The sequence below is a fragment of the Alligator mississippiensis genome, chromosome 1 (genome assembly GCF_030867095.1).
Source record: "Alligator mississippiensis isolate rAllMis1 chromosome 1, rAllMis1, whole genome shotgun sequence".
In the NCBI taxonomy this organism is placed as follows: domain Eukaryota; kingdom Metazoa; phylum Chordata; order Crocodylia; family Alligatoridae; genus Alligator; species Alligator mississippiensis.
Window position 1 is genome coordinate 258,673,590 of NC_081824.1, and position 26,070 is coordinate 258,699,659.

The 26,070-nt window shown below is 43.8% G+C and overlaps 1 protein-coding gene and 1 non-coding gene across 5 annotated transcripts in view; both read left to right on the forward strand.

Annotated features, from left to right (window-relative positions):
- Positions 1-15,015, forward strand: part of CD47 (CD47 molecule) — a 58,106-nt gene extending 43,091 nt beyond the window's left edge. For 2 of the 4 annotated variants that reach the window (XM_019476383.2, XM_019476386.2), the window contains 5 exons: positions 2,652-2,741; positions 4,644-4,675; positions 8,456-8,480; positions 9,100-9,127; positions 11,666-15,015. In XM_019476383.2, the coding sequence (XP_019331928.1) occupies positions 2,652-2,741; positions 4,644-4,675; positions 8,456-8,480; positions 9,100-9,125 (173 nt within the window). In that variant the 3' untranslated portion in view covers positions 9,126-9,127; positions 11,666-15,015. The remainder of the gene's footprint in view (positions 1-2,651; positions 2,742-4,643; positions 4,676-8,455; positions 8,481-9,099; positions 9,128-11,665) is intronic. The other 2 variants (XM_019476384.2, XM_019476385.2) reach the window with 2 other exon arrangements.
- A 2,231-nt stretch (positions 15,016-17,246) lies between these two features.
- Positions 17,247-17,407, forward strand: LOC132248077 (U1 spliceosomal RNA). Its single transcript, XR_009459429.1, has one exon. It is a non-coding gene; the product is annotated as a U1 spliceosomal RNA (small nuclear RNA).
- The last annotated feature ends 8,663 nt before the right edge of the window (positions 17,408-26,070 follow it).

A 26,070-nucleotide genomic window follows, 5' to 3' on the forward strand; every position in this document is an offset into this window, starting at 1 on the left:
CCAATTCCTTCACTACTCTTGGATGCAGCTTATCTGGGCCTGCTGACTTAAAGACATCCAGTCCGTCCGCGTGACGCTGCACCAAGTCAGCATCAACAGTTGGTGGGCTGGTGTCCCTCTGATGCCCATCTAAGAACCCATTAGGAGATTTATCTTGACCCTTGTTCAAGAACACTGAGGCAAAACCTCATTGAAGAGCTCAGCCTTATCCCTCCTGTCTGTCACTAATTGCTCCTTCTTGTTCAGTAGGGGTCCTATACTGCCCTGTGCCTTTCTTTTACTCCCTACATACCTAAAAAAAAAAAAAGACTTTTTGTTGTCTTTAATTTGTGTTGCCAGCCTCAGCTCTGTAGTTGCTTTGGCCTTTCTAACTGTCTCTCTGCAAGTGCAGGCCAAGTAGGTATACTCCTCCTTGGTAGCTTCCCCCTGGTTCCACCACCTATATGCTTCCTTTTTTGCCTTTAGGCTCCCCTGGATTTCTCTGTTTAGCCAAGGAAGTTTTTTGGCCCCTTTCCCTCACGCTGGGATCATCTCCCTCTGTGCCCAAAGGTTCACTTCCTTTAGGAATGACCACCCTTCCTGGACTCCCATCTTGCCAATACTCCTATCCTGCAGTGCGTCATTGACTAGACTCCTAAGCACACTGAAGTTAGCCTTCCTAAAGTCAAGCACTTCCACCCTACTAGTTATCTTACTCACTCTATGCCATGTGGTGAATTTGATTGTTTGGTGGTGAATCTGTAGCTCCCCTACCAGGTCATCCCCCGCAACCAACACCAAGTCCAGCAAGGCATTCTCCCTACTGGGACCGTATACCTACTGTGTTAGGTGAAGGTCCTGTAAGCAGGTTAAGAACCTACGTGAACAGTTGGATTTGGCTGACTGCTCCTCCCAGCAGATGTCAGGGTAGTTTAGGTCCCCCATGACAACGACGTCCCTAGACCATACGGCCTCTGAGAAATGCTGCAGGAATACCAAGTCTAGCTCTTCCTCTTGATGTGATGGTCTATAGCAGAAACCCACCACTAAATCCCTTTCCCCTCAACCTCCATGTATCCTAACCCACAATGCCTCAACTTTCTCCTCCTCTGATCCCATTTTGATTAGGGTAGATGTAAAATGCTCCTTAACACAGAGAGCAACCCCCCCTCCCTCCAGCCCCCTTTTCCTTCCTACTCTGTCCCATCTGTACAACCTATAGCCCCCAATGCATACTGTTCAGTCATAGGTAGGGTCCCACCAGGATAATGCTTTTAAAACACAAGTGATTTCTTTTTTCCTCCAAGCAAGTCCCATCCACAGCACAGAATTGAACTTCGTAAATGTTTCCTAATGTTTTGCTCAATTTCTTTATAAATAATTCAAAAATTAAATAGCACCAAAAATAATAATCTTTGTTCAGAGAACTACTTAAGCATCTTTCATAGAGTGGGGTGGATATTTTGGATGGAAGGTGATTGAGTCAGATTCTGATAGTCAAATTCTATTGTACCTGTGTCTGTAAATTTGAGGTGTCTGTGGTCTTTAGATGTTGGCCCAAAATGTTTACAGTATACTTTGTTAGAGTTTTTGACAAAGTAATTTGAATTGCATTACATTGCAGAATACTTTAAATACTTGGGATAGAAGTTTGAACTGGAGGGAGAAAACTATTGGACAGCTGAAAGCACATGTACCTTATTTATCCAAATCTAAGATGACCCTGAATTTAAGATTCCCGCCCCCCCCAATAATTAGATCCTATATGTGGAAAATGTATAAATTAGTTATAATTTTCCAGTTATAGAATGTAGTTATTGGAGCGTTGCCTTAAATTTGTCCCTGTAACCCACTGTGACATCAAGGAAAGTAGTGGCTGGAGCATCAGGTGGCTCCTTTGCCCCCCCTCCCCAGCTTCTTCCCCTGCAGCTTTCCTGCCCCTGCCACCTGCACCCCCCCCCCCCCCTCCATACTTGAAGACGCTAATCAGACTGTATTCCCTCATGGGTCACGGATCACAGCATGTGGAATCATGGCTCCTGCTGGACTACGCAGAAGTATTGGTGCTGCTGATTGCCCACACAGGGGACAGAGTTTCCATATGCTCTATGCCCAAGAGAGAATTCAGGCCAAGCCAGAGCTGAGCATGACAGCAAGGGAGGGAAAGGGGCAGAGGAATGGGTAGCAAAAGCTACAGAGATGAGTGGGGTAGGCAGATGCTTTGGGTCTGAGTGACTCTGACCCAGGCTCAGGGCCAGAGTCAGAGCTGCAGTAGCTGTCTGCCCCATCCCCTGCTACTTTGGACACAAAACTAAGGTAAGGGACATCCCCTTCTCCCCTCCCCTCCCCCTCCATGCTGATTGGGGCGGAAACCCAATCTTAGCTTTGAGTAAGTATGGTAATTACAGATAATGACTGTAGAATATTAATATGATAACTAAAGGAGCATGGAACAGATCTGTGTACAACAATTTTATATGTTTGTGGACATCTTTCTGAGATTACAAAGGATTTTTGCATACCTGTCAAGCAGATAAATTAAGTCACTGATTTTAACCAGCTGAAGAGGAAGGATCAGGTTATAAACAATAAATTCAATAAGGAAGGTCATCTTATATGTGGCTTTACGCCATTCAAAATAAACGTTAAGTGTTTTCTTTTGTTTTCAACAGCTTGTCCTCCAGCACAGGGTTCTGTTGTGATTGCTGGCTTAGCCATTATGGCTTTTGCGGCATTGATTTCCTTGGCTTATGTTTGTATTGGTAAGTGGAAATGAATATTTTACCTTAATATTTCTAGTATGTGAATAAGAATGTCAAGAAAAAGAGCACATCTCTAAATTTAGATGTTTTGGAGGTGCATGTAAGGGTTAAAAACAGCATGTGATCTGCTAAGTTGCACTGTTTTTAAAAAAGATACAGAGCCTATACACTGAGAAGTGGTCTTGCTTTTCTCTTTTTGCCCATTTCCCTCTTCTCTGTGGCACCCTTCCTCTGCAAAGTCCTTTCCCCTGTTGAATGGTAAATACTCTGAATATTTTCTCAAGTGAACATTATGATTCACATGCGTTATACAAAGCCAAGCTGCCAAAGAAAGTTGGTGGCCAGCAAGATATTTATAGAACTTATTTGTGGCAGTATCTGGCAGTGTGTGTGTGTATGTGTGTTTTCTTTTTTCTTTTTGTTTTTTTTAAATTCCAGTCTTATTTCCTGGATTAATCTTCCCATGCAGTACTGGTATCAAGTTAATGGGGTCAGAAAAATGCCTTACCTTATGCACTTTTGGAATACGGAGTGTAGGGAGCAAACTTATTGAGGTAATAGACCAAAGGGTGCATTAAGACATGAATATCTAAAATGATTCACATGGAATATTAGTACAAAGATGCAGAAGGAGATTTTAGGTTGGCATGAGAGAGAAACTGCTTTTTGCCCCTTTTGTATTAATAGATGTACTTCTGGAATGTATTCTGCTCTTGAATATGTGCAGGCTGTAAAAGACTGAGACTGACGCTGATCAGTAACTATTAAGTACTGCATAATGTCTCTTATTATTTGCATATATTGGTTTTACTTTAATAGCAGGACTATGGAAAAACTGCAGTGCCTAAGTTACTAGCTGAGAAATTGCTACTTCTTGGCTTCAAAGTTACAAGACTTATTTTGCCTTGCCTGGGAGCTGAAAGATGAAAAGGACTTCAAATAGTTAAAAGTCACTCCTGTAAATAGAGTGGAAAGGGTGTGGAGAACCCACTGACAACTGACAGAAAAGCTTGACACAGCAGCATCTACAAGGGCAAGTTCCATGTGGAAGAGTGGGGGTTTAGAGCTTAGTGTGAGAGCACTGCATTTATATATTTTGTGTTAAAATCCTATTCTCTCATATTTCTGTGTCAACAGTAGGAGAAAATAACTGCTTTGGTTTGAGAGCCAGCTGGTCACAGGCTCCCAACAGGAAGGTGCTGGTGAGGGTACTGAGGCATGCTTCAGTGATAACTGCTAAGTAACTGCAGCTGATCCAGGGTGCTCTTCCTCTGGATGTGGCCTAAACGAGAAGAAACATAGGAGTCCATGCAAGGAGAAGGGAAGGCATCCAGCTTAACTTCTGAAGGCATTCACTCAGACCAAAAGTGACAGTCTGAGTCTAGTTTTCAAACAGTGACACAGGCAACATCTGTTGACTTTGCTGGAAATTGCCTTTGCATACCTACAAGTAGAATTATTCTGAAGCTGAGTAGCAATGGTCTGACTTGGTTAGCCTTTCTCTTATGGTTTGATGGTACTAGACTACCTGAGTGAATCTTACTAACAAGTTTTAGAAAGGTAGTTGGTTGAATTTTATTGACAGATTCATGCAGTAGTTGGCCAAACCAATAGAAAATATATCATTATGAAGCACTGCTCCCTATCTGTCCATGCAAAATTTCCATACTATAGTAGTACCTGTTTTATTTATGAATTTTGAATTACTTTAGCTGAATTCAACACATGAAGCATAGTTTCTGTACAGACAACAGTGCAGGCCCATAAAGTTCAAAGATTGTTGAAAGTTGTTCTGAATAAGAAGAGCTGAGACTATAATTCATTTTCATTTGTTTTCCTCTGAATTTTGTAAATGGTAAATCATTTTTCTTGACTTAAATTTTGAATTCATTTGAATTTTAGGTTCCAACACGAAAGATCATCAACCTCCAAGGGTAAGCTTAAAATTAATAAATTTGGGGTGACTAGATGGCTCAGGGGATTGGTAGTGAGATACTGAGCCTTTCTCCGCTAGTTCGAATGCAGACCAGGTTGGTAGCAAGCAAAAGTTACTGCTATATGACAGCTGTCCAATGGTCTGTGTTAAGTGAATTGGTGGTCTTAGCCCTGTTCCTAATATGTCTAGACCACAGTGATTGAATCCCATGTGGGTAACTTACATGACAGGCTGAGGACTGAAGTGGGCATGGAGACAGAACCATCTACCCAACTGCAAGTTAGAAGGACCATGTCATAGCTGGGAGTCCATGAGAGACTGTGGTTCTTTTTGCCATTCTATACCTCTTGTGTTGATTGATAGAGACCTTCAATTATTTTTTTAGAAGAAGTATGTGTTTCCAAGACTTTATAAACAGCAGTTCTCCATTAAATGACTTGTTTAAAAAATCTTAAATTGCAATTTTTTTGCTTAGTTTTTTTTTCCAACACTAGTGACATTATAAAGATTATAAAAGGTATAACATTAATGTTGTTAAAAAAAAGTATTTAAGATCAGTAGAGTGAAAAACCTATCTGAAAGCAGGGTTACTGTTTTTAGATCACACAGAATAAATATGTAATTTCTTATTACTGGAGGATGTAGTCTTGGTATTACAATCTGGCACCTTTCAGTTGTTAATGCCAATGGCATTTTAAATCTGCAGTTTTTATAGCCCTGTGCAGCATTGCCTGTAGGTGAATGTTTGTGTACTGGCTATTTTTTTTAGTTTTCCAAGGCCAAGTTAAAGGGGCACAAATCTGGCAGGCCAATGATGCATCATGCAACAAGAAAACATCAAGTAGGGGTAAAACCAGGGATGGGCAATTATTTTGCCTAGAGGGCCACTTAATGAGTTTTGGTGAGCTGTCGAGAACTGCAAGGGTGCACCCCTTATGAAACTGCTAAGCCCCACCCCTTGACAGGTCCTGGTTGCCATTTTGGGATTGGAAGTCCCACCTCTAATCCCTGACCTTGCCATCGGAACTCCTTCCTCTTGCTCCGGAAGTACTCCTTTGGGGAGGGAGACTTGTTATCTTGGAACTAGAAATCCTGCCCCGTCACGTGGTCTATGACATAAGAGAGCCCACCTACCCGGCACCAAACCTTGCCCTGTTCCCTGCCATGTTGATTCCAGAATCTCTTGTCCCCATCATGTGGACCCTGACATGAGAGGATCCACCCCTTGATTGGGAACACTGCCCCTCCATCTGGTTGTGGGGGGTGTGCGTGTGGATATGGTAGGGTGTGTGTTGTGGGGGTATGGGGCATATTTGTGTGGATATAGTGGGGTGTGGGTATTGTGGTGTGTGAGGGTGGGTATTATAGAGTATGTGGTTGGGGTGTTGGTGTGTGGGGCAGGCTGGATGTGTTCATGTGGGGGGCTGCCCAAGCACTAGGTCCTGGAAGCTGGCCAGGGTGGATGGGGAGGGAAGGGGAAGGGTGTGGTGCAGCAGAGCTTGCCTGGGTGGTGTAGGTGCAGTCCACCCCACCTTCTAGCCTGTGGCTGCTCCTTGGAACTCTGCATTGGGCTGAGCCCCTCCCATGCCTACCTGGGGCAGTTCACCCTGCACTTCTGCCTCTAACCACCCCATGTTCCTGCCTGCACCTGCCCTGGCCTCTGCTCTGGCTGTCTTCCATCCCCTCAGCTTCCCACAGGTAGCTGCTGATTGTGCCAGCCAGGTGGAAGGCAGCTGGGAGCTGTAGCCCCCAGCTGCAGCTTCGTCATCCCACTCACTACCACTTCCCCCAGTAGCTGTCACTTTCCCAGCCATGGGGAGCCCTGCACAATGGAGCTGGATTGGCCAGATGGCTTCAGCCATCACTCCTGCCTGGCATGGAGAGAGGGGCTCAGGCATCTCCTGCCCTCTCTGTCAGTTGCTCCCTTGCACCACAACCCACAGCCCAGTCAGCTGATGGGATTCCCAGCTGCAGGGGAGACCCTGCTTAATGTGCAAATGTAATGCTGGATAGCAACCAGCTATCAAATTGGTACACATTTTTGAGGTCTGTCTTATTTATAGCTAGCTGGACTGTTTTATGGGATGATGGGTACTTTGCACATATAGCTAGTCTCAGTTAATTGCACTGTTGACCAGTTAATTGTGCAATATCTGTAGAAGGAGCCTTAGTTATTCAAAAGCATGGCCCAATTTTGGATATTGTGTTGGAGTTCAGAATGAAATCCAAAAAACCCAAAAGCTTGAAAACTAATTGCAGGGTTAGTCTCTGAAAAGCTGCTTCCTTTTTCTTAAGCAATTTGCAATCAGTCTTTCATTTTTGGATCTTTCTGCACTGGATATTTAGCTGTATCCCACAACAGCTTACTAGATAGTACTACAGTGTAGGGTCTAGGTCAGTGATTCTCAACTGGGATGCCGTGGGGTGCCATGTAATTTTAGGGCTGTTGTATGTGCAAGTGTGATTCACAAGATAAACCCAGAGGGTGCCTATACACGTGTATTGAGGCTCCAATGTGCTGTAATTACAACATGATGAAACAGACTCCAGAGTCACGTGCATCAGCATCCCCACACTGAAAATGGCAGAGGGGACACTTTAACTAAAGCTCACTCAATTAGCTTTAGTTAAAACGCACCCACCACCAGTTTTCAATGTGGGGACACATAGACATGACACTTGGGGCACTTTAATTAGTGGGACGCTGGTGCCCTTTAAAAATTCCTTCCCCCCAAGCACATCTATAAAAGCTCAGAAATTTCAAATAAGAACACGTAGTGTTAAAAACATCCTGACCTGGTATGGTCTTTCTGAAGTCTTTGCTACAGAAGAATTCCTGTCGTATTTTTCTACAGTCAAAAAGTGTGTGAAAAGTAAGTGCTGGCATTTTTGGAGGGGGTGCCTTGAGCTGAACAGTGAGTGCCTTGAATTTGAAAAGGTTGAGAACCATTGATCCAGGTAGTGATCCAGGTAGTAATCTGTGCCTGCAAACACGTGGGGGACAACATTGGTGGGAAGATGGAAGGAAACAAAGGCAGGGTGAACATCTGGACTGTTTATATGTCGTCCATCTCCTTGGAGGGGCATTCAAAAAGTACTGCTGTGGTTTGAAGAGATTTATAAATGGAGGGTCAGTTTCCATTCAAATCAAAGCTTTTATTCTGTGTAATCTAGTGGTTGAGGTAACCTTGCTATCAGATGACTCCACTTCATATTGTTCGTGGACCAAAATTTTAAACCAGTTCTTTGACTGAACGAGCCATTCTGAATGGGAGGGGTGGGAGCTGTTTGTTTCAGACACATTAATCCTTTCCTATTTTTCCATGTTATTTCTGCCTTGGGGTAGTTCCTTCCAGATTAAATGCATACATGTTTGGAATCTCTCCTGAGGAGATGATACTCTCTGCCTGATTTAACCTTGGTGCTGCTTGCTTTCTGCATCATTAACAAAATTGAAGGAAAACTGAAGAAAAAGTGAAGCAGCTACTTCACTTTGTAGAAGTAGTGTCTGCATACTTGTTGCCATTTCTAAATCTCTTGAGAGGAAAATGAGATTCCTTGTGGGGCAGGAATAACATGAAGATAATGCTGGTCTTGACAGACTGATTTCCCTCTCCCCCATAACCCTAGTTGTTGATCATATTAACTTTCAGCTTCTTCTTTCATTTTGTAGAATCACTACTTACTGTATATGTCAATTAGAGTAATTTAACTGTGGCGAGCCAAAAATAGACATGAAGGCTTTTTATACATATATATATTTTTAAATATTTTGCAGAAATCTGTAGAAGAACCACTTAATGGTAGGTGGTGACAAAAATCTTATGTTTAATAAAGGGGGTTATGTGAGGCCTTTTGAAGATGGGTCAGAAGCATAGCTGTTAAACTTTGCTCTGTCACATGTGGGAAGGGTGTTTCAAAATGTTCAGCTTCCTGAGCCAGTAAGAGTTGGTTCCTGAGTTGGAGAAATGCCTGCAACTTTGGGCATTTTATACCTACTAGCTGTTGGCATCGCTTCCTAAAATATTGCTTTCTACCCTGTATGCTTTGCCAAGAGGAAAAGGGATGTCCCTTTGAAATCTGTGGTTCAGTCAGTACTCCTCATGGGGGCATTTTAGGGGAGATAAGTAGGAGCGTTCAGAGTGGTCTGAGGCAAAACTTCTCATTCCAATTCATGTTATTTCTTCTATTTGTAGTTTGGTTAGGGAGGATTGTATTACAGTAGTGAGAAGCTCTGATAGTGCCTGGGTGCAGTGGGGGAATTTTGCAGTGGAGGAAAGGGTGCCCTGAGATGTCTTCATTAATTGGCATGCTGGGAAGTAGTACTGACTCATTATCTGCTTTAATACTAATCTGAATACTAATCATGAAACATATCTAACTTGCTTGGCTAATTACTAATCCTCTACTTGGCTTTTAAAGATGCGAAAGGAGTGATGTTGGAATGATGGTGAGTTGAACTTTACCTGTGGCTTTAGTGGGGTTTTTATTATTATTAATACTTGAAAATTTGGAAGTTAAAAACCACTCCATGCATGCAGTTCAGGATATGGATTAAAAAAAAAAAAGTACCAGCCTTGATGAAGTGTTACTGCATTGTACTAAAATACTAGTGATTACCTGAAGAAATGTGCATGGGGGGGGGGGGGGGGGGGGGGGGTAGTGTTTGTACTCTTTCTTTGTTCTTTATAAAATGTTGCATATAGAAATCTAAAAGTTTTAAAATACTAGGAGCTTTCCCTTCTGTTTTTATCTTGGAAATAAGAGAAATGTGCAGTTTTAGCTTCCATGTTTTGCTGGAGGTCTCTTTGGCAAGACCCAGACATGTGAGTGCTCTCAGCCTTTACCAGGAGGGTTGGTGTTGTTAAATTACAAACCACAAAGGAGCTCTTCTTGCCCCTGAGCCAGTATGGTTAACAAAAGTCAGGCTTGATTAAACCCCTCTGTACACAATTGGATTTTACTTGCTGCAAAATGATTTTCCTAATTTTTCAGTCATCTATAGAATCTTGACCAAAAAAGCTCAACCTAGTACATGAGATCTAAAATAGGTGACTGTAACCTATCCAGAAAGCAGTGTAAAACATTAATCTGTTAAAAAAATATGTAAATGTTCTGTTTTACTCTCCAATCTGCTGTAAGGATTATGAGCAGTAGTACTACAAAAATCATTTTAAAACGACTCCTACATTTGGCAATGTCCCTTTTAAAACCCATTTTTTCCATTCTAAGCTTTTCTGAGAATGTGTGGGGAATTATTTCATTTTAGTTTTGAGGGGAAATATTTTCAAGCAATACTTTTTACTTTTTTAGTATGCTATTTGTTTTTACTAAGTATTATTTTAAAAAATCAGTAATTCACATTTTAGTTTTAACAGTGAATTCTATTTTATGTTCCCTTGTTGTTGTAAGTAAAAAAAAACAGTTATGACCTTGTAAGTCAGAAACTTTGATATGGAACCAGATGTTTTATACCATCTTGGTCCAATTTTAAGATTTCTTCCAGTTGAGAATTTTTTTAGGACTTGTGGATTTGCCCCACTCTTCACAGATAGATATAGTTTACTTGTGCCTGTGCTCTGGGATTCTTGGACCCAGATTTTCAAAACACCTCCTAAAATATGTGGCCCAACTTTCAAAGATGTTGGCCATCTATACAGCTACCCCTGACAAGACAGGCTGTCTGACACCTCTGAAAATAAGGCTGCACTATTTTTAGGCCCCCTCATGTGAAAATACTGGTCTTCTATAGTTGTCTTGTATTCCTACTTTCCTGCTAATCTGTTACCCTTCTCTTTCATTCACCATCCATATGAGCAGTACTTAACAATGAGCAAGCATATTTATAGTAGTTGACACTAAGCATATTTTACTGCTCCTGGAGGCTGTGCACAAGTTCAAGAGGACTGCCAAATCCTGAGCCTACTACTACCTAATCAAAATATTCACTCTTGCTAGCCAAAAATGAACCAAGGAGTTCTGAATTTGTATAGTGCTTTTCTAATCAATTTTATAGTGTATGACATGTGGAAAGCATGGATTGAAGTGATCAGTCAGTGACATTTGTAGCTAACTCTTATTTTACTGAAAAAAATTTTCATCAGGCTTGAAAACTGTCTTGCATGCTAGTTACATTCATTTAATAGTACATTCCACTCTGCTATGCTTATTATGTGATTCACACAACTACACAACAAGATCTGTTTTCTAAACCAACATGCATCTGTTTGTGTGGTTCAAAGAATAATGAACCAACATTCCTTAGGGTGATGAATCCTACGTCAGTCATTTGGCATGCCTGAAGTAGGGAGAGTAGAAGTCTCAGAGGAAGGGCCTCTAACTCCTACTTCAGCTGTTAACATTTTTATTTTTTCCTTGATAGTGACCTAATATAAAAAGACAGACAATATTTCTGTTCTGTTGGCTTTCTTTTTTAATTTGTTATTAAATTTGAATCAAAGAGCGGTCGAATCCATGCAATAGCCTTTCACTCCTGCTAGCCAAAGTTGGAATTCTACTTTAGGACATAATGTTAAAAGGCATTGTTAGGTTTCTCCCAGGATCCTATTTGTGCATGTCAGAAATCTTCACATCTCCATTTAAGAGCCTTCTGATATTGGGAAGAGTTTTAAAGGTATGAAGGTCAATGAGAAACACAATTCCCATTGACTCAAGCAAACAGTTAGTTGTCTTACTGCCATTTCTTTTAAAAATCCTTCTCCCCCCCCGAGAAGAATAGTGATCTTTTTACAGATCAGAGCTTGAGACAGTGCCAGAGCTGTTCAGGGAGCTGAACAGCAGCTGCCTGTACTGCACCTAACTCAAGATGACACCATCCTTCCCTCATTTTTCTAAGCAAAAAGCTTGCCTGCTGTAAAGAAAAAAAATCAGATAGCTAATGTATGAATTTTGACAGGCAGCACAAATGACCTTGCTAATTGGAATGTTCTTGTATAATAACTTACTGTTCTGTGATTTATATTTCCAGAATAACTTGTAGAAGGTGATGGAATCTGCTATAGAAATGGTGATATGTGGAAAAGAAACGCACTTGTTCATACACCGTGGCCTTGATGATACACTGCTCAAAGAGAAGAAAATCAGGAAACTAGTTGTTTTGCATGTGTGGAAAAAGTGCTGAAATGATTTCCATGATGTAATTTTATGGTCACAGCAGCTTAGAGAGAAACATGCGTTGTATACCCACATGAGTTTATTCTTTTCTGTTTTTGGTTTGTGTGGGGTGGGCAAGTGTAAGCATACAAAAAGTACTCTTTGCCTACCACAAGATGCTCCCAATAGTGCCAGTGTTAGTGGTATCCTTGTCAAAAAACCCATCACCAGTCACTGCTTTGAGAGTGGGCCAGATTAGGCCCAAAGGATGTAATAGCATTTAGATTATTAGTATTTTTATTTGTGTGCATGGGCAAGGTCAGTTCATGCTTTTATAGTATAAATGGGACGGTGGTTATCGTACAAATATTGCTCCTCCCACTTTCAGCAAAACATTAGGAAAAAATTGTTCTTGTAATTACACACACGCAATGACATCAACAAGAGCTTTATTCCCAAGCTTTTTTTTAAAAAGACTACCCAAGTCATTCTTCTCCCACATACTAGTAACTCCTCTGTATAGACAGTAGTCATGTGTGCTTTGGTGAGCAATATTTCTTAGTCCAATGAGAGTTTTCTGTGCCTCTTTTTGTATTGTTTGATTCAGTAGTACTCAACTCTTAGAGCCAGATTCAGTCCAGGAGTTACAGATTATTGATTCCCACGCTGAATGTGGCCCTTAATGTTCATACTGTACAGTGTGTGGTACTGGGACAAATCTTAGGCTTTTTCTTAACAAACTGAAATTTTAAAACTGACTGATGCTTCTTCAGAAGAATAAGAATCATTCTCTAGCAGTAATGCCGCATTTCAAAAGAGAGCGTTGATTTTTTTTTTTTGGCCAAGAATACACGTGTAGAAGCAGGAACTAAATTACAGTTCATAAGCTTGTGATGCCACTGGTCTTTCACAAACAGTCTGTTTCAAGTAGAGAGTAAGTAGCAGCAGCTGATGAAATCTGAGGAAACTCAGTTTGTGTATGTAAGCAAGTATCACAGATAAAGAATCAATTATAAGTTATGTAGAGTCAGGTCTTCATGACTTGTGCATTTCAAGGGACCTTCTCTTTTTTTAATATGTTTCAACAGTTCTCCCAGAATAACTTACAAGAAAATATCTTTCTCCCTCACCAGAATAGTTTGTTTAAAAGTTCTTAACAGTTGCCTCTCTTTATGCCATTATAGGACAGTTTGATGAAATGTCATCATTTAATAGACGCACATTTCTGTAGATTCCCAGTGGTTTGACAAGGTTAAAAGCTAGAATGTTTGGTTGATGCGTCAGATTCAGGTGGTATATTTACATTGTAGAGCCTTTTATATAAATCCATTCCAACAACTCAGGGGCGTGTGGCAAATAGATCCAGGGACCTTCCTTTAAATGGGATTAACTTGAGCAGGTTGGGGGAGTCTGATCCTATAGCTTTCACACACACATAATCCCAGTGCAGAGGCTGTAAGGAAACCCAAGATGCAGCCTGCCTGGGAGATCAATGAGATTAATCATATGTGTCACAGTTATTTATGTGAATACATGTTTAAGGACTGGGCAGCATTTGTCACTGAAGAATTCATATACATGTGTTTTAGATCCATATGCAAATGCTTTGGTTTGGCCTCCATCATTGTAGCAATCCATATACATCTGGGAGACACTTGATCATTAATGGGAATCAGTGCAGGGATTTCACTGGCATTTCCGGCTCATCTTCAGTTATGGATTTCCCTCTTGTGATTTATAGGTTGCAAGTTCTGCAGTTCACTGCTTTAGTAGGCTTTGAAAACTGGAATGCTGTTGTGATTGTTTTGTCTTTGCAAACTGGTATGCTTAGTTATTGTAAAGCTGTTTGTATGTGGAAGGGCAGACTGCAGAAGAATCACAAGTTTTGTAGCCTCTGTTGTGGTAAGGCCAAATTCTTTTAACATATTATTTAACGGACTCCGTTCCTCATTCTGTTCATGTTTCATAGTTATAGGGTCGGAAGGGACCTTGACAGATCATCAAGTCCGACCCCCTGCCATGGCAGGAAAAAGTACTGGGGTCAAACGACCCCAGCAAGGTGTTCATCTAACCTCCTCCTAAAGACCCCCAGGGTAGGAGCCAGCACCACTTCTCTTGGAAGTTGGTTCCAGATCCTAGCTGCCCTGACTGTGAAGTAGCGCCTCCTGATGTCTAGTCTAAATCTACCCTCTGCCAGCTTGTGACCGTTATTTCTTGTCACTCCTGATAGTGCTCAGGGGAACAGGGACTCCCCCAATGCCTGCTGGTCCCCTCTGACTAGTTTGTAACAGGCCACTAGATCCCCCCTAAGCCTTCTCTTGTGAAGGCTGAACAGGTTCAGGTCCCTTAGCCTCTCCTCGTAGGGCCTGCCCTGCTGCCCCCTGATCATGCAGGTGGCCCTCCTCTGGACCCTCTCCATGTTGTCCACATCCCTCCTGAACTGCAGCGCCCAGAACTGGACGCAGTACTCCAACTGTGGCCTGACCAGTGCCGCATAGAGGGGGAGGATCACCTCCTTGGACCTGCTTGAGATGCATCTGTGGATGCATGACAAGATGCAGTTGGCTTTCCTGACCGCGTCCCCACCCTGTCGACCCATGTTCGTTTTGGCATCAATAATGACTCCCAAGATCCTTTTCTGCCTCTGCACTGATGAGAAGGGAGTTCCCCAGCGTGTAGGTCTGCTGCTGGTTCTTCCTCCCCAGGTGCAGCACCTTGCACTTGTCAGTGTTGAAACCCATCCTGTTCTCATCCGCCCACCTCTGTAACCTGTCTAGGTCCAATTGCAGCCTATTCCTCCCTTGTAGTGTGCCCACATCCCCCCACATCTTAGTGTCATCAGCAAATTTGAATAGGGTGCTTTTTACTCCCTCGTCCAAGTCACTGATGACTTTTGTCACAATGTGCACTAATTGTTTTAGGAAGTGAAAAACCCACCATGCTGCTGTGTGTAAGGGCTCTGCTTTGGGTTTCTCTTAAGTACCAGTTAAAAAGTGTTATTTTCAGAAAGTCACTTAATTAACATTTCCCCGCCAGTAATTTAAAAACCAAAGTTGTTTATGACTGTGCGATTCCAATTTTTGTGTATATATTAAACCAAATCCTCTCTATTTGACACTTTGAGTCTTTGCAATCTTTACCCAAAAAGACATTTTTATTTATGAAACATAATTTTTGTAAATATTGTGCTAATATAATACTTAAAATAAAACCATTTTAAGTTGTTTTTGTGAGTCTTTTCTTGCCACAGACATCAACTGTTTTAACAGCATCAGAAAGGAATTGTTTCAAGGAGCGTTGATCTATTTTTTTTCTTTTATCATAATAGCTGTGTAAATTGCAAAAGTGCTGTAAACAATATAAGTAGCCACAAACATTTCCATTGCAAATGTAAAATCGCTACAACAAGAGAAGTAGCTTAGATCGTATTACTCTTGAGTATGACCTGGGACATGTCTCAAAACAGCTTATAAATTCCACTTGACAGGGAGGAGGTAACTTGCTCTGTATATGTTAGACTGAGCTCTGAACATGGAGCTTGTTCAGCTGCTGCCTTGCCTCCATACTGAGATAACAGCCAAGGAAGGTGATTAGAAAAGCCTTACACACACCACAGAGTTAATAATGGGAGGGTAGTTCAATCTTTATGATTGTGCACAAAGATGCAACAAACAAGTTTTAAGTCCGAACATCAGCACAGCAATGGGCCATCTGGTAAGAGACATTAGTCACCTGACAAAGGGGCTGGCAGCCCTCACCTGGGTTGTAACGTTGAGCACGTGTTCCTACAGTCTGGTGTCCTTTAAAACTAAAGCCTTTAATTATTTAAATGAGTGCTAATTATTTGGAAAGGAAACTTTTAAACCATGTTAGCTAAGCAAGTCTCTGAGAAAGAGGAGGATTTTCCCAGTGGCATCAATACATCTTCCTTGAAGTTATCCATATGTAAATTGTCCCATCCCCCTCCACTCCTGTTAAAAGCAGCTCACTGGATATCTTGAGTTAGCAATGCAGGACAGCAAGAAAGGAGGTGTATGACTGCATAGCCTAGCGATGATGGCACCTGCTTCTGCATGTGACGACAAGTTCTGGATTTTGCCCCAGGATACATTACATATTTTTAATGAATTGCTATTGTAAAATGCATAACACATTTGAGCAGCACAAGTGGGAACCCAGGCTAGCCCTACTTCCAAGGACGGAATGTAAAAATTAGCATCCTGGTTCAAATTTGGTTCACAAGAGGTCTACACTGTAGCTGGAAAACACAGCTCGGCTCTCGTCTAGTAGATGTTGGTCAAACTGGATTCTAACATCAGCATACCTGAGTTCCAGTAAGTAACCCAGTGCACCAGAAGAGAAGACCAGTTAGGGAAAATATTCCTCAACCATACTAGTTAAAGAATCTGGTCCAGTTTGCCAAGTTGGCATGTCTGGTATAAGTTTTCCTATTGTACAAGAATATCTCTGTTCTGAATGAAACTTTCTTGTTTGATCTGTGAGTGCTGTCTTGCACGCTGATCATTGTTACTAGATTTACCCATTACTTTGGGGTGTGCTCATTTATTAGGGCTGGTTTCTAGGGTCTTGGTAATTCTGTCAGTGTGCTGCTTGTGTTACTATACGGAGCTGTATCTCTCCCTTCTGCAAGCCCTCACCCCCAGTGGAGCTATCTTGCAGGACTCAGTTTCAATGGGCCTGGGTTCCTCCAGTCATCAAATCAGTCATACACACAAACACACACAGATTAACGTGACACGCCTGACTTGGCCGGGTTGATCAGCATGGACAGGCTGACACCCTCATATGCCAAAAATCAGTTCATCAGAGCAACAATAAACTGCAGTCAGCCCCAAGCACACAGGTGAACAGAATCCCTCTGAATCTGGCTGGGTGTCCAGCTGACACCCTCATGGGCCAGCATTCAGTTCATAAGGGCATGTCTGAGTCAAACTAGGACAATCAGCCTGTACAAGATGATCCCCTTATGTGTTTCAAACTCAGCACGTCCCAATCTTTGGCCTCTGGATGAGCAGACCATACAGTATTTTTTGGGCTTCACAAGGATCTTTAGCTTAGGTAAAAGAAGCGTTGCTGCAGAGCACGGGAGGAAAGAGAAGCAGAGAAGGAAAAATATACCCAGTTACTACCAGTTTGACTATAAAAGTTATTTATTGCTAAGTATATGAAATATATAATGGTACTAGTAGTAATAGACATGCAAAAGAAAAACAAACACAAACAATTACAGTACTACCCTGGTTCCACTTAGTATTTGGGGAAACTTAGCTCAAGCTTAACTAATACAGTTCAGGTTCAGAAATTTATGCCTAGAATGAAAAGAGAGAGAGAGAGCTGGGATCTCACCAGTCCAAGGTACTCAGGCTGCAGAGCTGACAGGCACAGTCCTTGAAGGGAGATGATCTGTTCTTCCAGCGTCCCAAGAACAACAGGGGATGGTGTCCGCACAGGAGTTTTCTTTCTTTTTTTCTTTCTTTCCCAAGGTGAGGCTCGCCCCTTGCACTCCGGGCGTGCTGACCCCTGCGATTTCCCCAAATGCGGGAAACTCGACTGCATAATTTGTGGTAGTGGGGGACTGCGTTCGTTCGTTCGTTCGTTCGTTCTTTCTTTCTTTCTTTCTTTCTTTCTTTCTTTCTTTCTTTCTTTCTTTCTTTCTTTCTTTCTTTCTTTCTTTCTTCTTTCTTTCTTTCTTCTTGAAGCGCACACACTTTTTACAGATTTTTATACCCTCAGTTCAGCTGCTTCGAAGCATCCTTAATTGTGTAAATCATTGTCTTTTCTATTGGCAAGGGGTTATCTGGTTTGAAACATCTCAAGAAACTGATTGATAATCAGGAAACACTTAAGATTAGGGAGTAACCCAAATACTTGGGAGTCAGCTTGAAATTCCTATGGATGGCAGATATACTGATGGGATATCTCATGGTTTCTTCAGAAACAATAGATAGCTTGCAGCATCAGGATTTTGGATTTTTACTTGTTGTGCACAAGCCTCAGCTTAGCATGACTTTTCCATATCTTACTATAGTCTTTTAACAGACTTAAAGCAATTATTGGGGTGTTCATAACCTTTTGTGGAGAGGACTTCCACCAGTCGTCTCAGGAAAAGTATGACAACACCTGTGATTAGGGCTCCAACAAGCTGGACGCTGTGATGAACCCTTAACCACTGTTCAAATGTTGCCCATACCCGCTCTGACTCGGTCTCTTGCCTCAGCATTCCCTAACCCGGCAACTGAGTTTTAGTCAATCAAGTTTAAATAGGCCTCCCATAGTGGGACCGGGGAATGTACGGCCTGAGATGCCTATTAAACTTAGAGGTGTGTGTGTGTCTGGGGGGGGGGGGGGGGAAGTCCTTAGTAAATCCAGATTAGAACTGGTCTGATAAATGCTGAGCTGGGTGTGTGTGAACATGGGTTGATTAACATTTGGAGCACAGATTCCCCATCATGCAGTGCTCCCCTGCTTCTCTGGTCCCAGAATTCACTGCAGTCTCTGCTTCAGGCTTTCTGTTCTCCATCTCTCATGTAAATGAATGGTCATCTGGTTCCATCTCGGATGCAAATGAGACCTAGAGCAGTTGGTTCACTCTTGTCACCCTTATCTGGAGGGTTTTAGGTGTGTCTCTTACTGCATCTTGATCAGTTCCATTTATGTAGAGGAGGGGGGGGGACGGAGGGAGGGGGGGGGGTGAGTCAGACAGACTGCATCCTGTGCCAGGGTTCCCAAGAACACACAGCTGAGACGTAACATCATGGGAAAAAGGGAGACCAGGCTTGTGAAATTTTCCCTCCGTTCTGGGTTACTGGGGCTGGGACTAAAATGGCAATGCCCTAGCAATTGTCAGTGGCAGACACAGAGAGGCTGTGCATGTGGTGCAGGTTGACCCACATGCCAGACTTAACCTTAGTGCCTTTCAAGCCTGGTTGTGGATGAGGGAGACACCTTCAGAGCATGAAGCTGAGATGCCCTCTGGGTCCTGATGGGCTTGGTGAAGGTCCCTCAATGAGATCTGAACCTACTTCTCTCAGCCTAGAAGGGATGTCCAGTGAAGCTGTTGGTGATCTGTTTGTTGTTCATCTGTCTGTAGAATAGCGGGTGAGATCCAAGCAGTCACGGTGGATCTTTTCTATCTTACTTAGCCAGATAAAGTGCCTGAAGCGTTCATCCAAAATTACTACCCAGGGACTCTCTAACCTCTACCAGAGTCAGAAAATTAATTTGCCTGTGCATTTTCCTAAGCTTCATTTCATTTGAACTAAATCTTCTCTACAGCCATATGATGGTGAGAGTACTTTGACCTGCCATCTGAATAGAACTGGCTCTTCCAAAAGTCTCTGTGGCTGTTGTCACAACCAAGGGAGACAAAGGTGCAGCAACATAAGTACGTTCAGATTGTCTAAATGAATGTCAGGCTACGTAAGCCTACTAAGAGCTTGCTGAGCTGGAGCTATGTATACTGCCACGGTAGAACTGTAGTTTAGGACTGCCAAGGTAGAACCATCTGCTGTGACTGGGAGTCATCCCATCAACGCCTCCAGGTGGCATCTGTAGCATCTGCTCCCCCTGGAGCTCAACACATACCATTAATGAACACTATCCCATAGCAGACACAGTTGGAGGGGTAGGCCTATTTGCCTTAAGGACAAGTAGCATCATGCCTCCAGATGTATGAAGGAGGTCGCCCACAGTGAAAGTGGGGACAATTACTCAAAGGGTAAACATGAAGCTAATAGAAGTTTTAACTCTTGATAACTACTTGGCTATCCAGAGCATAACAGCTTCAATGGGAAGGCCTGTCAGCCGATACAGGTAAGGTGCCTTATGGTTAATTAAGCAGCATCCTTAGGAAGTAATGGAAAGGTGTTTTAAAATTGCTCAGGAGCAGAAGGGTGTTTAATCTTTCCTGAATGCTATCACCAGAAGAAACGGGGGGGGGCCAGGACAGGGGGACTTTTTAATTAGGCTGTGTCAAGAAGAATAGTTTCAAAGGAAGGAAGGGAGGTGTTGTTTCTTCCAGAGTGCACTGTGGCATCATGGTTACAGTTATTACTGAAGGAGTGAAAGGAGTTCAAATCCTCTCTGAGAAGGAAAAGGAAAGATGTGGTGCTTGCCGCAGACAGCCTTTAAGTAATGGGTTCTAGGGGAAGAGCAAGAGAATGAATATGGTCAGAGACATCATTTTCTTTTTGAGTCCTTTCTAAAGAGAAGCATCCCACAGGAAAGAGTCTCCTTAGACCCAGATGTTCAAACTCATCCAGTGCAGAGGGCTGCATGTGTGTTGCTGAGCCAGTCTGTGAGCTGGACTGGGACTGACCCTTTGTGCAGAGCTCCTGGAGCCGGGCCCAAGCTGTGCACCATGCATAACACATGCCAGCCAGTGTGGAGTCCAGCCCAGGTGCCACAGACAGTCCGTGTCCCATGCCATGGACAGCCTGGGTACCACACACCATGTGGGGCCAGCTCAGAGGGTCAGGGCCCTAATCCTAACCCATAGGCCAGGTCTGGCCTGCGGGTCTTATGTTCAACACCCCTGCTTCAGACAATTTTAGGTCCTGATGCCTTCCATCAGCTGTGAAGAAACAGTTGCTTGTGCTTGAACATGTGCTTGATCACTGTCTCTCTCTCTTTCCATCCAGGGACATACCAGTTAGCCTCCCTTCAAAGTGAAGAGCAAATTGTGATGCTCTGTGATTGATTTAACTGCCAACACAGGATGGGGGAGTGTCAGGCTTCCCCACAGGCTCTGGCAGAAGTAACTGCTTTCATCCCCAGAGGGGGCATCACCAGCAGCAGCCTCTGCCTTCCTTGTTCCCTTTTCAAGGAGGGCCCTTGAGGGCTTGGGGGCTGCCATTCTTAGCTGAGTCTTAACCATGAGGTTAAGAGGACACTCTTTACAAACAAGCAACAAAACACACGCTTGTGTCCCCTCATGCCATGCAAAGTAACAGTTTAACAAAAGACTCAGGCAGTAGCCTGACAGAAGGCTGGCTTCCCATTCCACAGAGACAGGACATGATCCAGGGTCATCAGTATAAGTCAGTGTGCTCAGAGTAAAACTCAGGCTCTATCCTTTCTTGCAGGGCTAACAAACCTTAAACTGGTGCAAGGTACACTATCTTTTAAGAAAAACAAGAGATTTTTTTTTTTTTTTTAAGAAGCCCATTACAGCCTAGTGGTTAGAGTTTGAGGTTGATGAATCAGCACAGAAGAGATTTCTACCTCGGGGAGGATCCCTACCACACACACACGCCCCTCTCACTTGTCTGCAACACCACATCCTCATCTGGATCAAAATCAAATGACAGTTACAAAACCGGCCTGTTGACACCCCTTGGAGCTGTGGTTTGAGCCAGTATTCAAATCCAGCATAGGGTTGTGAATGCTGGCTCAAAACCTGGCACTTAAAACCTTTACACCTGGACATTGTTACATGCCGGGCATGTACAATTTATGTGTACAAAATGGGCTATAGGCCACTCCCATATCCTAAATACGTTGTGCCTTTTATGCTTCACTGGGTTGCATGCTAGCCCTTATCTTATTGTTACTGCACCATTTGCTCCCTAACCACTCCTGATTCTGAGAAATTACAACATGCTCATAAAGTCTGTAGAGCCCACAGACCAAAAGCATTGCTCTTTGACTTAGCTCATCTCCAAATACGTTAACTAATTAAAGAAAGTAAAATATATTATCATACAGGACAACCAAAGTATACATTTTTCTCTGCTAAATGTATGTACAGAGGAAACTACACTATGGGAATTTCATCTGTATGTGTGAAACCTGTTTGGGAGGAGTGCTTTGCCCTGTTGTTCCATTTGTACTGTGCTAAGGCCTGCTGCCATATTAGTTGAAAGCCATCTCATCCTCCAGCTCTCATGAAATCAAGACACATCTCTCAGTAGCTTTTTCTCAAGTGGTAGAATAGGTAGCTTGAGACGAAGAGAGGATCAGACTAAGTTGATCTACTGAGATTCAGCCCTATCATTGACAGAGATGTTGGCATATAAATATTACACAAGCATAGTATAAAAAGGGGCTGAGACACAGGCGCAGCCCATCCACCTCTCTCAATGCCCTAAGGGAGCGATTCAGGCACTGCATGCAAATAAGCCTCCTGTGGCTTGTCTATGCTAACTGTCCTGGGTTTGCCCAGGTTTTTTGAGGCATGGGGACCTACTGAAATCAGGGCAAATTCCATTTGATTTCACAGTCCAAGTGTAGCACCCAACACCATTTTTGTAATTGAGCATGGTGCCCCCCCCATGCCTCTGATTGGCCAAGGGCCTCTGGAAGTCCCACCCCTCCCTAGAGATTGACAGATGACCAGAGCTTGCTAATGTGTCAGTTAATGGCTTCAATGGGCTTAATCCTTCGATTAAGCCCCCAGAAGCCATTAACCGCATCCTAGACAGCTTAATAATGTGTCAGTTAATAGCTTCCATGGGCTTGATCAGGGAATTAAGCCCATAGGAGTATTAATTGATACATTGGCAAGCTGCCTAGGGTGTGGTTAATAGCGTTTGTGGGTTTCATCATACACCAGGCAGCTCCTCGCACAGCACTGCCAAAACACCTGGGTGCCCTGGCAGGTGGGCAGACAGGCTGGTAGTGAGGGGCTGGGCATTTGCAATGCAAAAAAATGCAAAAAAATTAAAGCAAAAAAAAAAAAAAAAAAAAGGGAGAAGTCAGGCTTCTTTGCAAGCTCCTGGGCTGGGCCCTAACTGGCTCCTGGACTGAGGCTGTTGGGAGCTCAGCCTCTGATTTGCTCCCTCTTACTTTCCTCCCCCCCCCCCCCCCTTTTTCTCCCTTGACCCATGGTTGAGGACAGCAGGGCTTCCTGCTGTTTTCTATTTTGCAGCTCCCCCCACTCACCAATTTCACACCTTTCACGGTCCCCATGCTTTTTCCTGAGGACCAGACTTTTTTGCAGAGACTGAGCAAATTCATGGTTTCCACAAAAACTGCAAAATCATGAATTTGGTAGGTCCCTAGGCATAGGGCCATACCAATGAATGTTGTGCCCATAAAAAGTGAACCGCCACTTCTTCTAAGTTTTCTACTATATACATCCTGTAGTTATAAAAAGCATTCTAACAGTCTGTAAGAGAGAAAAAAATTGCTTAGTGAATGGGATGTCTGTTTTTCTCAGGTATGGACTACATTGTCTTCTAGTGGTTTATCCACAGGGGACAAGTGTTTTAAAGCTACTCAAAACCAATAATATAGTTAAGGGTGGGAGGGTCAGGCACCAGACACAGGCACCAGTTTTGAGGGGGTGCAAGATTGGTGGTGGCCACTGCTGCCAATCTGCCCAGTGCTGCCAAGGGCACAAAAATTACTTGTTACTCCTATGTTCATGATCTACTAGTAACAGAGGCTGTCAGTGCCCATGTTCTTGGGTTAATGGGTATACAGCTCATTGCTGAGCCCAGAGTGCTGCTTCACAATAATACTTGGATTAGTTGGGGATATCCACCGGCTAATGATTACCTGATAGTGAAGGTAACTATTGTGTGTGCAAAAATGATGAGAAAACATGTAAGTGATCACCTTAAACATAACAGTAGGGGATGGCACTTCTTTAGAGAATTATGCAGACACATATATACTTGCTTTCCAATCCAGCACCCAGCCCCTTGTCTTTTCAAAAGTAGCTTCATAGCTACTCATCCATGAAGGTATTATAACGAGGGATCTGGGTTTTCTGTTTCCCGTGGAAAATGGAAAAAAACACAGATTTTCCCTTTTAACTGAGAAAGAGTTTTCATTTTAATGGAGAAACATGCGGATTTTCCACTTTTGCAAAAAGCTCTCTTCAGGCTGGCAGAGTCCCAGCCTCCAAAGGACTCAGGGGAGTGAGAGAAGGACAGTCAAGGAGGGGGCACCATGTGCATGTGCACGTTTACACATGCACGTGGCACCAGGGAGCTTGGAGAGCAGCTCCTGCAGGTAAATCTGGTGCGGGGGAAGGGGAGATTGAGGCCCCTCCTAGGTAGGGAGGAAAGGAAGGAGGGAGTTGGGCAGGGCTGGGGCTGGGGCTGCAGCCTTGCTGGAGCAGTGTGTGGAGCTTGGGGCTTGGGGCTGGAATGCACTGCCCCAGAGCCCCAGTGGAGAGCAGGACGGAGCCATAGGCAGCTCATCTGGGAGGTGGGGCTGGCTCCCTACCACTGTATGCACTCCCAAGGGGCCATGGGGGGCATATGCCCCCAAGAGCTGTGTTTAGGGCAGGCTGCCCACTGCAGGCTCAGGCTCCCCATCCTGCTGCCTTCCCCCCAGGACCTCCGTAGCCCAGTGGGTGGGACCTGGTGCAGCAGGGCAGAGCAGGGTTGGGCAGGAAAGCTCCTTGCCACTGCAAGCCCCATACTGCCCTGGCAAGGAAGCCCCTGCCTGCCCAGCAGCAGTGGAGTTAGCAGTGTGGAGTTGTGCTACCTACTTGCTGGGCAGGGGACAGCTCACCGTGGCAGGGTGGAGTTCCCAGCAGTGCTATGAGTCTCCCCGCCCAGCCCTACTATACCCTGCCACTCTGGACATGGGTGATTGGTGCCTCCTGAGTGTGGGGGGGCACCCGCAGACACCGCCACCAGTGTCAGTGGCAGAGGCAGAGCTGGCAAGCACCTGCAGACGCCACCAGTGGTGGCAGTCCTGTCAGAGGGGGCACATGCCCCCCTGTGCCCTCCCTACACGTCACCCATGACTCTGGATCTTGCCTGCTGGGCCATGGAGGCCCTGTGGGGAGGGCAGCAGGGTGGGGAGCCCAAACCCACAGCAGGCAGCCTGCACCTGCTCCCCTTACAGGCTCTGCTCCAGCTGTGCAGCCCTCAGAGCAGGGAAGCCAGGCTCTGTGCTCTGCTCTGCCACAGCAGCTGCCACCGCCTGCTGGCTGCAGCCAGGGCTCAGGCGCTGCAGCAGGGGACAAAGGGGCTGTGGACCCAGGTTTCTGGCCCTGTAGGCTTGGCAGCTAGGGGCCCCCTCCGGCAGGGCATGGGCTATAGGTGGGGAGTAAGGGGTACTAGCAGGGCTGGAGGGCCGTGATTTGGGAGTGAGGACCCTGGACCTGCATCCTCATGAGCGAAGGGGTTAGGGGGAGTTCTTATTTTCCATGATACAATACCCAAAATCGAATACCAAAATGTATAGGTACTTAGCATTTATTTTATTACAGTGATTGAGACACTGGTAGGCTTCCAAATTGCTTTAAAGTTGTAAATATATCAGTAAAACATTGTGTTCAACTGATACATATATATATATAGTGACGTTTCATTTTAATTGCAGATTTTGGGGGTTTTAATCAGAGAATTCATGATTTGTATCAGAGACTTTGCGATTTTTAAATAGAGAAAAATCAAGATCCCTGGTTGTGATGTTTTACTGAAGAAGGACATCATTTTATTTACAGCCTACAATGATTTTTTAAATAAGGACATGGGAAGCCTTGGATGCCGGCCTCTGCCTGTGTGAGACACTGCATTCTGCTTTGGGGGGTGGGAAATCTGCCAGGTCCACCAGGCCCCCTCAAAGGCAGCCAGGAAGACCATCTGCTGAGAGCACTTTTTGACAGTGCTCTTACCACTGTTAAGATATCTCTTTAACTGAATTATCTCCAGTTAAAAATTGTGTATTACAGTCATATTGACAATATGGCAAAGATAAGACAAGTGCGTGTGTATTCCCTATGCTCTCTGCCTCAGTTCACCAAACCAATTGATGACACTGTTAGCTTTACATTTACCTGCATTTCTGTGTTGTGGTTGGAGGCCATCAAGTTCTTGCTATGGGGAGGCCAACACTGCTGTTTACAGCCTGATCTTTAGTCCACAACTTTCAAAAACTTCCAGTTCACTTCCCACAGTACCACACTATATTCCTTATCTGCGAATTGAAGTAGTCAGTCAGAGTCTCATCCCAAAGTATAGCTAGCCATTTTTTTTTGGAAGCAGATATTAATGGTGTTTTATTTTACAAACTGATTAAGATCCTTTGTAAATGGAAGGGATTAATCAGCAAACAGAAACCCACACAGTTTCCAAATGCCACATCTTTTCCTCAGAAGGTATTTGTACTAAGGCTGCAAAATAAGTGAACCCTCCACCCCAGTCTTGGATACCAAACCTACATTATCCCAGCTGTAAAAGACAACCTCATCTAATGAAGCAGGCTGTTGCCCACAACAGCTTATGCCTCCCTGACATAGTTAGTCTCTAAGGTGCCATCATATCTTGCCTTCTTCCCCAAGACATTATTCTTTCT